Genomic DNA, 13,812 nt, shown 5'->3' with positions numbered 1-13,812 from the left:
TAGTCCAGGAAACTAGCTCAAAATCGATAAATTTTTTTATTGAATATTTTTGTCGACTCATTCCACGCTTCGATAGAAAAGGTTTTAGAACAAGTATTTATTTTGTATACATACATACTACAGATACATATATATAGAATGAGCGAATTAGAAGCAATCAAAGATTTCAAGGGTTCAATGACCATTGACACAGAAGGAAATATCTTAACTGTATGAATCAAATCATCTTTTGACGACTAGTTATATAGATATCTAGATAGTCTATCAGTTCCCTCCCTCCTTCCTTCTTCATCCTCAAACACAAAAGATACAGTGTACATGAATGGATAAAGGAGAATGAAGAAGAAGGGAAGGGAAGGAGGAATGATAATGAAAATGATATTAGACAAGAACCATACCATACTAACTCCCTCACAATAACAATGATATATACACAGAGCGAAGGAGTATTAAAATCAGAATCAAAGGACTTTGCTAGCACCATTTTATCAATGTTACAAGACGTCAACTATATCACTACTACCAACAAGCAAGATTTCAAGAGACTTTCAAGTATGTCGACACAAATGAAACGATTAAATAGATATTTATAGTTATCGAGTATTCTAACAACACATTATCATCATCTACTTTTATTATATATCTATAGTTATTTTCAACGATCAAACATATGTTGTTACCATATCGAATAACAAAATTATAGTTATTGTACAATAAATCTAAATTTATATATAGATGTTTATAAACACAGCAACAACAAACACCAGACAGACAAGTAAAGTTGGATGGTTATGAAAGAGAATTTAATTAATTTTAAAAAAGATAATAATATCATGTGATATCCAAACAGACAAGTTATTGTGCGATTATTATTCATTCATTTATTATTATAATTAATTAATTATAATTGTCATTAATATATTGAAGATCACAAATTTGAAACCAATTATTATTATACTTACTTTTTTTTAATTAAATATAATATATTGATGCAATCATTTAAAAGACTATCATCATCATCAGCACTTCTAACAACAATCAAATCAGGTAGTAATAGTAATAGTAATAGATTACAAGCAACAGCTACGACATACATCAACAACAAAAACTATTACAATTATAACAAATCCTCTTCTTCTTTTTCTTCAGCTTCAACTATTACAACATATCCTCTAATTAATAGTTTTATTAGACAATACTCTTCTTCTTCTTCTTCTTCTTCCTTTACAAAGATGGATAAATTAAAGTTTGCAGGATTACAATTATTGGTTGGTGATAGTAAAAAGGAGAATATAGAAAATGCATACAAAGCAATCAAGGAAGCATCGAGTAATGGTGCACAATTGATCTGTTTGCCAGAGTGTTTTAATTGTCCCTATTCAACTGCTGTTTTTAAAGAGTATTCAGAGATTGTTGATGCCAACAATCTGGGAGACACAACGACAATGTTGAGTCATGCTGCTAAAGAGTTTGGTGTATGGATTATTGGTGGTTCGATCCCCGAACGTTCGGCACAAGGTGACCTTGACAACATATACAATACTTGCACTGTATTCAATCCATCTGGAGAGTTGGTAGCAACACATAGAAAGGTACATCTCTTTGATATTAACGTACCGGGTCGTATCAAGTTTTGTGAGAGTGATTCTCTTACACGTGGTGACACACCCACTGTCATTGATGTCAATGGCGTCAAGATTGGTATTGGTATTTGTTATGATGTTCGATTCCCAGAATTGGCATTATTATACGGACAACGCGGATGCAGTATGCTCGTCTATCCAGGTGCTTTCAACATGACCACCGGTCCAGCGCACTGGGAGTTATTGATGAGATCGCGTGCAGTTGACAATCAAATGTTTGTGTCAATGGTGTCACCAGCCCGCAACCCCAAGTCATCCTACTCTGCATGGGGACACAGCTCCGTCGTCAACCCATGGGGTGAGGTTATCAGCACCACCGAACACGACCCCTCCATCATCTATGCAGACATTGATTTTGCAAAGGTCAAGGAAATGCGTGACAGCATCCCAGTCTACAAACAAAAGAGAACTGATATCTATAATGTTCAAGATCTTCTTTTATTAAAATAAATCAAATTCATAGATTAATTGATTCAATTGATCAAGTCCAAGAAAGTGCCTGAGGGGTGTCAAACCAAATCAATGTATTGTTGGATACAGCAATAGGTTTAAATTGACATTTTTAGATTTAGGACAAGTTTCCTTTTATTTGTTCAACATATTTTTCAAAAGATTGACAATCGTAGACACCGGTATCGAGGATTAAACTGGTGATGAGGGAGTTGGGAGTAACATCAAAAGCGGGATTAAAAGTTTGAGAATCTTTTGGAGCCCATCTGACACTTCCAAATGCGCCAGATGCACCTTGGACCTCTTGAGGTGCTCTTTGTTCGATGGGTATGTGTTTGCCCGATGGACAGGCAGGATCGACCGTCGACCACGGTGCGACACCGTGGAATGGGATATTATGGTATTTGGCGAGTACGGCAACACTATAGGTACCAATCTTGTTGGCAAAATCACCGTTTCTAGCGATACGATCGGCACCTACCAACACACGTTGGATCTTTCCAGCAGCCATCAATGTAGCTGCCATATTATCGCAGATGAGTGTGTATGGGATCTGCTCTCTTTCGAGTTCATAGGTGGTCAATCGACCACCTTGAAGTAGTGGACGTGTCTCGTCTACATAGACATGAATTTGTTTACCGGCACGATGGGCAGCTCTGATGACACCCAATGCCGTTCCCATACCCGGTGTTGCTACACCACCAGTGTTGCAGTGTGTCAAGATACCCTCGCCTTGTTGAACCAACTCTGCACCAAACTCTGACATGCGACGACACATCTCAACCTCTGCCTCTACGATCGAGTATGCCAACTCGGCCATCTTCTCGGCACTATAATCTCTCTTGTCTTGATCGGGTTGCGATAGTTGAATCATCGTGTCAATGTTGTTCATGAGGTTGACAGCGGTCGGTCTTGCATTACGCAACTGATCGCTCACCTCTACAATCGTCTTGCGATCCGCGTCAGGATGATCGCGAACATATACAAATAAAGCAACCGATGCCGCAACACCAATCAACGGTGCACCACGTACCGACAACTGCTTAATATATGTAATCATGTCCTCTGGTGTCTTGCTCTCCATCCATTCTTCAATATCTGGTAATCTTCTTTGATCCAATATCTCTAACTTTTCATCTTTATATCTAATTGATAAATATTCAAAGTCTTTTAACATCTCTCTCTACTTCTTCTTTGTTCTTTATATTTAATATTATAAATACAAGAATGATATAAAGTGCAAGAAAGCTAAATTGGATAGTTTTTTTTTATTGCACAACCCAAAGTTTCGTTTTTCGAATGATCATTGCTCTGCTCAAAAGACTGTACTCTGACATTCATTGTTTGCGACGAAGACAATAGTATAAGTTTATATATATATATATTATAGATAGATCAAAGTCAATATGTTATTATCACACCTTAGATCATCAATAACAAAGTGTTCACAAAGAGGAACCACAACTTTGAGTGCTTTGAACAGCAGCAGTCAAAAATCAATGTACAGCACATTTAGAAGATACAATCAAAGAGAACAAGAAGAAGATGAAGATGAATACGATCAATCAGAGGATGTAGATGAACAACAAGAAGAAGAAGAGATTGTATATGAAGCCAAGCCAAAGATTCCACAACCATCAAAGAGCGACATTAACAAGCTGTTTGGTATCAAGGTGCACCAAGACATTGATATTGAAGCCACCATCAAGGCTTCAAAGACAAAGATCATGGCCATGCCATTCGAATACTCTTACGACAACTTTTACAAGTCAAAGAGATCAACAAAGAAGGGAATCACAAAGAAGAATGCTCATCTCAAGGCATTTGGAGTCGTCCCATACCATGTTCCAGAATCAATGTTTAAAGAGAAACGTCCATCAATCCCTCTAAGTGAAATTAATAAGAATGTTAAATCTCAATCACAATAAGAATACAAAATAATAATAGAATAGAATAGAATAACAAACAAACGAATAATAATAGACAAGTACGACGACGATCATCAATTTCAAAACACCCAACAACAAAACACAAATGTATAAACCCAAACTTTAGAATAAACCAATCAATCATATATAGAATCTACACATGTGGATAAGATTCATATTATAGCTTGATGTTATTTTTTTTAAAACCATCTTTGCCAAAGCGATAAACGATGATTGTCAGTGTCGTTTCATTTTATTTGTTACTTTTCAAAAAAGATGATATTAAATAGATTATCAAAGGTATTACCTCTTAATACTAATAATGTTAATAATACTTTTTTAAGATATTATTCAACAAAGAGTAATAGTACTGGTATCGTTGCAAAGGAAGAAGGTACAGTTGGTACATTTGAATATAGAGTTAAATTCTTTAAAGACTCTAAACAAATATCACCATGGCATGAAGTACCTTTGCATTCAACAAGCTCAATCTCGTCTCTTTCATCATCATCATCACCATTATTATTCAACTTTATCAATGAAATGCCAAAGAATAGTAATGCAAAGATGGAAGTTAATACAAAGGAACAATACAACCCAATCAAACAAGATATCAAGAAACAACAACTACGATACATCAAACATGGTAATCTTTTATTTAATTATGGATGTCTACCACAAACATGGGAGAATCCAAATACCAATGATACTCTTACCAATATGCCAGGTGACAATGATCCATTGGATGTCGTAGAGGTTGGATCTAGTGTTTTGGCTCGAGGTGAAATCACTCCCGTCAAAGTATTGGGTGCTTTGGCACTTATTGATGAAGGTGAAACTGATTGGAAAGTAATTGCAATCAATATAAATGATGAAAATGCTTCAAAAATTAATAGTATGTCGACAAATGTTATATAATCATAAATCTGTATTCTAATTTATTTTTGTTTGTTGTTTAGATTTAAATGAATTGGAAAAGGTATTACCTGGAACAGTTGATAAAATTAGAACTTGGTATAAAGTTTATAAAGTGGCAGAAGGTAAAGGTGAGAATGAATATGCTCTCAATGGACAACCAATCGATCATAATCAAACCATTAAAGTCATTGAAGAAACTCATCATGCTTGGAAATCATTAATTAATGGTAATACATTATTTACTCTTTAAAAAGAAACATTAAACTTTACAAACATTTAATTATTATTATTATTATTACTATTAAAAAAGACATATTTAAATTCTCTTTTATTTGTTTTGTATTAATTATTAATTATTTCCTTCTATTTTTTCATCATAACTCTTGAAACATCACATAAACGAGCTAATAAACCTGTAAGTTGAACCAAAGTATTCATACCAGCAGAAGCTCTCATATTACTAATACCGATTTCCTTGATAAATTCTAATCGTTGGTATTCTGGTATGGCATAGATGGTTTTACACACTCTAAACATGGTGGTGAGGATATCTGTTGATGCGTAACCCTTTGACCAGAGAACATCCATCTGTGCATACGCCTCTTTGTATTTGCATTCTGCACAGGCAGACAACATCATAGTGACAATGGCTGGATGAGGTTGTTCGCACACCTTGAATACATTATCGTTATTGACCAATCCAAAACCACTATGGGTGGCTTGTAGATTGTTGAGTGCTTGACGCATATCTCCATCGGCAGTATGAAGCAATGCTTCAAGTCCATTCTCGTGGTATGGTACATTCTCAATGGTCATCACTTCTTTGAGACGTTTGAGAATCTGTTCGTCCGACAGACGAGTGTATCGAAGTACTGCACAACGTGATTGAATGGGTTCGATAATCTTTGTCGATTGATTGCATGCCAATGCAAATCTAGTAGTGGCAGAGTTGATTTCCATAATACGACGAAGTGCTTGTTGTGCACCGGCAGTCATACTGTCTGCCTCATCCAAAATGATAATCTTGTGACGTCCAGGTGGTAGTGTCACCTTTTTAGCTGCAAATTTCTTAATCTTGTCTCTAACAACCTCTAATTTACGTTCATCTGATGCATTCAATTCATATACTGCTTCTTTATAAGCTGGTCCAAGTAAAGCTTGTGCTAAACATAATATTGATGTTGTTTTACCTGTTCCTGGTGGTCCCTAAATCGAATAGGAAGTGTAACTATAGTGTCAATATATAGATTGTGCAATGTGTACAATAAATAATATGTATACATACAGATATAATTATATTTGGTAGATTACCATCGATTGCTATACTTTGTAATCTTGAAACAGTCTCTTCATTACCAACAATATCTTTAATTTGTGATGGTCTATATTTCTCAACCCATGGTAATAATAAATCTCCCATTCTTCCTATATATATATTTACAACTTTATCTTTTGTGTTATTAAGATATTAAACTGCATGAGCACTTTGAACTTCCCTCTCTTTTTTTTGTATTTTTTTTTCTTCTTTAAATTTTTTGTAATGATCATCGTACCAAGGATGAAAAGAGAGCTGGAAGTATGTGGTAATCACCATCCAGACTCACTATTATAACATGATATGATTTTATATTATTATTATTCTATACTACTTTTATTATTTTATTATTATGCCAAACGATTGATGGGATGATTTGTGTGTTTATTTGGCGGTTGGGGTTCTTCTAATGTAAGAGATAGTTTCCTTGCAAGAGTTGATCTTGTCGGCTTCATCATCTGGGATTTCGATATTGAATTCTTCTTCGATGGCAACGAGGACATCAGCAGAGTCTAAAGAGTCGAGACCGAGTTCGGAAAAGGTGGAGGCTGGGGTGACCTTCTTGCCAACACACTTGTCGTACTTTGAGACAACGTCCAAGACACGTTCAGAGACTTCGCCTTCAGAGAGAGCACCACCAGCAGAGTAGTATCTGAATGTGGTTTGGGCAGAGGTTCTGGCCATCATTGATGGAGTGTATGAGGTGAATGCTGATCTGATAGCTCTTGAGAACATTTTTCTATATAATATGATCTAATATATATATATTGATATAATGAATGAAAGAGAATGTGGTTAATGATAACTTGTCATTTAAAGAAGATTATATCTATCTATCTATATAGTTGTGTGATGATGATGATCTGTCAGACACCAACAAAAATTGAAAAGATGGTGATTGACACAGATTGATTGACTGATAGTTATATTGTCGTCTGATCAGACTATTCTTTTTGCATGCAAAGACTATTCTTTCTTTCTTCTTCTTCTTCTTCTTTGATTGATCAGTCAATCAGCAGGAAGAGTAGTATATCTGATCATCATCATCATCATCACTATCTCTTGTTGTTTTGTTGTTGTCTTTTAGTTGTTGGTTGGTTTCTTTGTGTTCCTTTAATATGACAAAGTTGATTGATGATGATGATGACCAATCAGATATTTTTCTTGCAGCACAAAGTAATACGATCATAACATCCAATAAACATCAATTCTATCTATCTACTATCACATATTACTCTTTGAAATCGACATTGTACAATTAGCTACTACTTGATTATGTAATAATGCTTCAAAAACAACCTCTTTGCTATGATCACCTTCGTTTGAGAATTTTAATTTTTTTTAATTCTTTTTTTTTCATTGCTATGACCAACAAATAATGATTCCATCCAATGATTTATAATTATATTAATGCCAATGATATATATAATACATAATCTTTCTTTGATTATGACAGCAAAGCCATAGATATCTATTAGTAACTGATCCAGTGCTAACTTAAGTTTGTTGCAAATGAACCAATGACGACATTCGACTTGTGACAGAGACCGAGAGAGATAGTTCAATCATACTCATCTTGTGTATTTCAAAAATACGTCTATATATATATATATATAGCTTGATGATAATAAATAAATAATTCTATCTATCTATTCTTTATTTCTCGCTTTGGCTTGGAAATTAAATACTTTGATTCATTCGGCTCATTCGTTTTTGGGTTTTGTGATTACGTTCGTCTCTCTCTCTACCTACATATATAACTTTAGATCTTTAAGTTACTTATAAATATATATATAAATACAAAAGAAAGATGAAAGAAGTATTATCAAAGAATGAAAAAGAGTTTATGTTGTCTAGTATTCAACAAGGTCTACGTATCGATGGTAGACGACTTGATGATATGCGTGATGTAAAGATTTCTTTTGGTAAGGAGTATGGTATGGTAGAGGTTCAATTGGGAAGAACAAGGTATGTAGTAGTATAAGTATAACAATCCAAGATAGCTACTTCATGTCATTGTCTAACAACGATCATCTTCTAAAGAGTATATACATCAGTTTCATGTGAAGTTGCAGAACCAAGACCAGAAAGACCAAATGAAGGATTCTTTGTATTCAACACCAATATATCACAAATGTCAAACGTAGAGGTAGACATTGGTAGAAGTAATCCTGCTGAACTAGAGTTGGGCAGATTGGTTGAACGTGGATTAAAGGAGAGTCGTGCTATCGATACAGAGGCTTTGTGTATTGTAGCTGGACAAAAGGTGTGGCGTATCGTCACCAATATTCATATACTAGACGATTGCGGTAATCTATTGGATTGTGCTAGTATATCTGTTATCACTGCCCTCCTACATTTTAGAAAACCTGATGTTACCCTAGTTGGTAATGAAGCAACTATTGTATGTAATCCCAATATTTTATATTACACAATAATATAGAGTATTATATATTATATATTAACAACTCGACCTATTTATGTTTGGTTTGTTTGTTTTAGCATACATTAGAAGAAAGAGAACCTGTACCATTGAGTATTCATCATTACCCAGTATCTGTGACATTTGGATTCTTCCCAGACAGTTTGATGATTGTCGATCCCGACGCAAAGGAGGAGATGGTGATTGATGGCAAATTGAGTTTCCTTGTCAATGTTCACAAGGAGATTTGTGGTGTTAGCAAGTCGGGTGGAATGTCTACATCGATCGATCAAGTTATCAAGTGTTCAAAGATGGCAATCAACAGAGCATTTGATATTACAAACAAGATTAGAATAGCATTACATGAAAGTATAAAAGATAAGAATTCATCAATGTATGTCCCCAATAACATAAGAATATATTGTCAATCAATCAATATTAATTTTGTATACATTAATTATAGGAAAACAAGAAAGAAACCAATGGAAATGGTTGAATATACAGTACCAATTAAAGAAGAGGAGGAAAAAGACAACAAACAATCAAATATTAATACTACTACAACTACAACACCAAACAAACCAACTACAACTACTATTAAAAAGACAACTACACAACCAAAGAAACAACAAGAGGTTGTAGTTGAAAAACAAAAGGTAAAAGAGGAAAAGAAGGATACAGATATTTTAATGAAGGATGATACTACTACTACCACTACTACTACCAAACCAGTAGCAGTAGCAGCACCAGTTGTTGTTGTTGCTCCAACAGCAGCAGCAGCAGCAGTTGTAAAGAATCAAAGTAAAGAGAAAATTCAAATCGATAGCGATAGTGACAGTGAAGAAGAAGATACTGTTGTTTTATCAACTTCTAATAATAATAATAATAATAGTAATAACACCACAGCGACTACTACAAAGACAGAAGCAATAGAAGTTGGATCAGACGATGATCTATCAGTTGCTTTGATAAAGAAACCATCAAAACCAGCTGCCAAAAAGACAAAACCTGCCGCCAAAAAAGCTGCTGCTTCCAAATAAATCATATAAATTATACCAAATAAGAAACAGAGTAGGAAGAGAATGAGATAATCATATGATTCATCAATCCTTGGAAGAGGGTGGAAATTATTCGGTCAACATCATGACTCATCTAAATACTTGGTACAATATGGAATAATACCAAGAGTTTAAGTTGGAAATGCCATAAAAAGAGACAATACCAAAGATTTTGTACCTGTACTACCTATTTCTTTAGGTTCCAGGTCTATTTCCACAAACTTTGTCTCAAAAATGACCCTCTTTAACAAAAACAGTCAGTGACTCAAGAGGGAGAAAAAAAAAAGTCTTTTGAAAAAAAAAAATTGGTGATGAACTTGCAACTCTGAGCAAGCACTATTAAAATCAACAAGCTTGTCATCATTTATTAATACAATCTAAACCAAGCATTCATTCATTACTTATCTATATTACACATCGCTCACTCTCTCATTGTATTCAATTACACAATATATAAATAAATAAAAAGTATAGAAGTAGTAGGTAGTAGTAGTAATAGATAAGAAGAGGATATAGATAAACCATGGTAAGTGATGATTAGACTTTTTAAAAAGACATATTATTATTATCGATTAGTATACTGATATCACATATGTGTTTGTTATACATTACCTTTACTTCTTCTTCTTCTTCCTTCTTCTATATATTACATTACTTTTCTTTTCTTTTCTTTTCTTTTAGCCAATTAGACTTGATATTAAAAAGAAATTATCAACTAGATCAGATCGTGTAAAGTCTGTAGATATTCATCCAACTGAACCATGGATATTGGCTAGTTTGTACAATGGCAATGTATACATTTGGAACTATGAGACACAAAACATGGTAAAGTCATTCGAGGTGTCACCAGACAATCCCGTTCGTACCGCCAAGTTTATTCCACGTAAGCAGTGGGTCGTCACTGGTAGCGATGACACCAACATCCGTGTATACAACTACAATACGATGGAAAAGATCAAATCATTTGAAGCACATGCCGATTACATTAGATGCATCGTCGTTCATCCAACACAACCATACATCTTGTCGTCGTCGGATGACATGTCGATCAAGTTGTGGGACTGGGAGAAGGGATGGAACAACATTATGACTTTTGAAGGTCACTCTCACTATGTCATGTCGATTGCAATCAACCCAAAGGACACAAATGTTTTTGCCTCTGCATCTCTCGACAAGTCCATCAAGGTTTGGGGTCTCACCACTCCAATGCCACATTTCACCCTTGAAGGTCATGAAAAGGGTGTCAATTGTGTTGAATACTTTTCTGGTGGTGAGAAACCTTATTTAATTTCAAGTTCTGATGATAGGTAAATAACTAACAAATAATCATACTAAATATTAAATATACATATTAATCCCTTTCTTTTTCTATTTATTTTTTAGACTTGTAAAGATTTGGGATTATCAATCAAAGACATGTGTTCAATCACTTGAAGGACATAGTAATAATGTTTCAACTGTTTGTTTCCATCCCGAACTACCATTAATTCTCAGTGGTTCTGAAGATGGTACTGTTAAAATATGGAACTCTGCCACTTATCGTCTTGAAAAGACTTTGAATTATGGTATGGGTCATGTTTGGGCTATGAGCTTCTTACGTGGTTCAAACTTTGTTGGTCTTGGTTATGATGATGGTACTGTTGTATTAAAGGTATGCAAATGAAAAGAAAAGAAAGTGAAATTTAATATCAAATAATAATATATATTAATGATCAACTACTTTTTATTTAGCTTGGTAAAAATAGACCACCAATTAGTATGGATAAGGGTGGTAAGATTATTTGGGCCAAGAATCAAGAAGTTCAAATTTCCAATCTAAAGACAACCTTTGAACAAGGAGGACAAGATGGTGAAAGATTAAACTCTGTTCAAGTCAAGGATTTGGGTAACTGTGAAATCTTACCACAAAAGTTATCTCACAATAGTAATGGACGTTTTGTTGCCGTCTGTGGTGATGGTGAATTTATCATTTACACTGCTCTTGCTTGGAGAAATAAGAGTTTTGGTCAAGCTCTTGAATTTGTTTGGTCTGATGATTCTGGACAGTAAGTCGACAACAATAATGATATAATGATCATTTGTATTAACCCTTTCCTTTTCTTATTATTATTTAGATATGGTGTTAGAGAAAGTTCATCAAGAGTAAAGATTTTCAAAAATTTCAAGGAAACTCATAGTCTTAAACCAGCATTTTCAGCTGAAGGTATTTTTGGTGGTAGTTTATTGGCAGTTAGATCAAATAGCTTTGTTTGTTTCTATGATTGGGAAACTTGTGATGTTATTCGTAGAATTGAAATTTGTCCAAAAAATGTAAGTAGAAGAAGAAAAGAAGAGTAAAAAGATTGAAAGACAAGAGTTATATTTATATTGACATCTTTACCCTTTAATTTTAGATTTTCTGGTCTGAAGATGGAGAACAATTAGCTATTACTACAGAATCATCTACTTTTATTTTAAGATATAACAAGGATGCTGTTACAAAGTATCTTGAAAGTGGACAACCAATCCAAGTCGAAGGTATTGAAGATGCCTTTGAAATGGTTCACGAAATTGAAGAACGAGTTGGAACTGCCTGTTGGGTTGGTGATTGCTTTATCTACACCAACAAAAATAGAAAGTTAAACTATTGTGTTGGTACTGAAGTCGTCACTATTGCTCATCTCGATGCTCATATGTACTTGCTTGGTTATCTCTCTGAAACTGGTAGATTATATTTATCTGATAGAGTATTGTATCAAACAAACAAACAAACAAACAAACAAATCAACAAAATAACAACAAATCACTTACTCTTTATTTTCTATTTCAATTTTTAGAATATGAATATTGTTAGTTATACATTACATTTAAATGTTATTAATTATCAAACTGCCATTTTAAGAGAAGATTTTGAGACTGCTGAAAAATTACAATCAACTTTGCCACAGGAACAACGTAATAGCATTGCACACTTTTTAGAGTCGCAAGGACACAAGGAGATGGCGTTGGACATGTCGCTCGACCTCGACCACAAGTTTGAGTTGGCCATCCAGTTGGAGAACCTCGAGGTTGCCCACCAGATTGCCATCAAGTCTGATTCCGAGCAAAAGAGTCGTCAACTCGGTGACCTTGCCCTCATCCGTGGTGACATTGCCTTGGCCGAGAGCTGTCTCAAAAAGGCCGACGATTTACCCGGTCTCCTCTTGCTCTACATCTCGATTGGCAGCCACCAGGGCGTGCAAGAGTTGGCTGGTCTGGCCGACAAGCGCGGACAGACACACATCAGCTTCCTCTGCAACCTCTTGTTGCCCGGCCAACTCAACGAGTGTCTCAACATTCTCATCAACAATGGTGCCTATTCAGAGGCTGCTTTTATGAGTCGCACCTACCTCCCCTCGCAATTACCCGAGATTGTCGAAAAGTGGAGAGAGAGCCTCAAGTCGGTCAGCGCTCGTGTCGCCGAATCCATCGCCAATCCACGTGAATATCCAAATCTATTCCCAGGCTACGATACCGCTTTGGAAAAGGAAAAAGCTGTCTCTCAAGAACGTGGTAGTCTCAAACCAGCCACCACCACAACCACAGCAGCATCTGTCATGGATCTCCTAAGTGGATTAAATTTGAATCCACAAGCATCATCATCACCAGTTGTCAATGGTAACAACAACACTCAAAACGATCTATTGATTGATTTCAATTCTACTCCAACTCCAGCCAAGGATGATTCATTGGAAAGTTTATTAAATCTTGGTCCTATTCAACAACAACAACAACCTACTACTCCTTTGCAACCACAACAACAACAACCAACATTTGTATCATCACCAAAATCAAACTCTAGTTCACCATCATCATTTGTCCAAGTTGAAACTCCATCACCTGCATCCTCACCAAGCAAATTACAACCATTGCAGCCACAACCACCAACTCCAAGCAGATCAATTCCATTGGATTTGGATGACGAAGAAGATATTCCACTCGACGGTGAAGATGAAGAAACTTTTTAAATTAATTAATAATGATAATAATAACACCTATATTGTTGTGGAATGATATAAATATCCCCTTTAAAAAATTAAAAATAATAATAAATAATAAT

The 13,812-nt window shown here is 35.0% G+C and overlaps 8 protein-coding genes across 8 annotated transcripts; 5 read left to right on the top strand and 3 right to left on the bottom strand.

Moving 5' to 3' along the window:
- Nucleotides 1-138: 138 nt before the first annotated feature.
- On the top strand, nucleotides 139-2,093 carry nit2 (nitrilase 2; the record flags this gene model as incomplete). The annotated part of the gene is made up of 3 exons (XM_004351067.1): nucleotides 139-210; nucleotides 438-552; nucleotides 928-2,093. The coding sequence occupies 3 exons, from the start codon at nucleotides 139-141 to the stop codon at nucleotides 2,091-2,093; spliced, it is 1,353 nt and encodes a 450-aa protein (XP_004351119.1).
- Nucleotides 2,094-2,211: 118 nt separating this feature from the next.
- On the bottom strand, nucleotides 2,212-3,270 carry DFA_10868 (translation initiation factor eIF-2B alpha subunit; the record flags this gene model as incomplete). Its single annotated transcript, XM_004351066.1, has 1 exon — nucleotides 2,212-3,270. The coding sequence occupies one exon, from the start codon at nucleotides 3,268-3,270 to the stop codon at nucleotides 2,212-2,214; it is 1,059 nt and encodes a 352-aa protein (XP_004351118.1).
- A 229-nt stretch (nucleotides 3,271-3,499) lies between these two features.
- On the top strand, nucleotides 3,500-4,021 carry DFA_10867 (uncharacterized protein; the record flags this gene model as incomplete). The annotated part of the gene is made up of 1 exon (XM_004351065.1): nucleotides 3,500-4,021. The coding sequence occupies one exon, from the start codon at nucleotides 3,500-3,502 to the stop codon at nucleotides 4,019-4,021; it is 522 nt and encodes a 173-aa protein (XP_004351117.1).
- Nucleotides 4,022-4,297: 276 nt separating this feature from the next.
- On the top strand, nucleotides 4,298-5,189 carry DFA_10866 (uncharacterized protein; the record flags this gene model as incomplete). The annotated part of the gene is made up of 2 exons (XM_004351064.1): nucleotides 4,298-4,916; nucleotides 4,981-5,189. 2 exons carry the CDS (start codon nucleotides 4,298-4,300, stop codon nucleotides 5,187-5,189), a joined length of 828 nt encoding a protein of 275 aa, XP_004351116.1.
- A 113-nt stretch (nucleotides 5,190-5,302) lies between these two features.
- rfc2 (replication factor C subunit) lies at nucleotides 5,303-6,359 on the bottom strand (the record flags this gene model as incomplete). Its single annotated transcript, XM_004351063.1, has 2 exons — nucleotides 5,303-6,145; nucleotides 6,225-6,359. The coding sequence occupies 2 exons, from the start codon at nucleotides 6,357-6,359 to the stop codon at nucleotides 5,303-5,305; spliced, it is 978 nt and encodes a 325-aa protein (XP_004351115.1).
- A 279-nt stretch (nucleotides 6,360-6,638) lies between these two features.
- ndufab1 (acyl carrier protein) lies at nucleotides 6,639-6,989 on the bottom strand (the record flags this gene model as incomplete). The annotated part of the gene is made up of 1 exon (XM_004351062.1): nucleotides 6,639-6,989. One exon carries the CDS (start codon nucleotides 6,987-6,989, stop codon nucleotides 6,639-6,641), a length of 351 nt encoding a protein of 116 aa, XP_004351114.1.
- Nucleotides 6,990-8,064: 1,075 nt separating this feature from the next.
- DFA_10863 (Putative exosome complex exonuclease RRP45) lies at nucleotides 8,065-9,716 on the top strand (the record flags this gene model as incomplete). The annotated part of the gene is made up of 4 exons (XM_004351061.1): nucleotides 8,065-8,222; nucleotides 8,298-8,658; nucleotides 8,757-9,070; nucleotides 9,140-9,716. The coding sequence occupies 4 exons, from the start codon at nucleotides 8,065-8,067 to the stop codon at nucleotides 9,714-9,716; spliced, it is 1,410 nt and encodes a 469-aa protein (XP_004351113.1).
- Nucleotides 9,717-10,257: 541 nt separating this feature from the next.
- On the top strand, nucleotides 10,258-13,720 carry copB2 (WD40 repeat-containing protein; the record flags this gene model as incomplete). Its single annotated transcript, XM_004351060.1, has 7 exons — nucleotides 10,258-10,260; nucleotides 10,416-11,041; nucleotides 11,118-11,385; nucleotides 11,466-11,779; nucleotides 11,849-12,044; nucleotides 12,128-12,460; nucleotides 12,551-13,720. The coding sequence occupies 7 exons, from the start codon at nucleotides 10,258-10,260 to the stop codon at nucleotides 13,718-13,720; spliced, it is 2,910 nt and encodes a 969-aa protein (XP_004351112.1).
- Nucleotides 13,721-13,812: the final 92 nt, after the last annotated feature.

Source organism: Cavenderia fasciculata, assembly GCF_000203815.1.
Source record: "Cavenderia fasciculata unplaced genomic scaffold Scf_EUAJFUG02G6ADK-5, whole genome shotgun sequence".
NCBI classification, from domain to species: Eukaryota; Evosea; class Eumycetozoa; order Acytosteliales; family Cavenderiaceae; genus Cavenderia; species Cavenderia fasciculata.
This window is presented reverse-complemented; position numbering and strand designations above follow the sequence as displayed.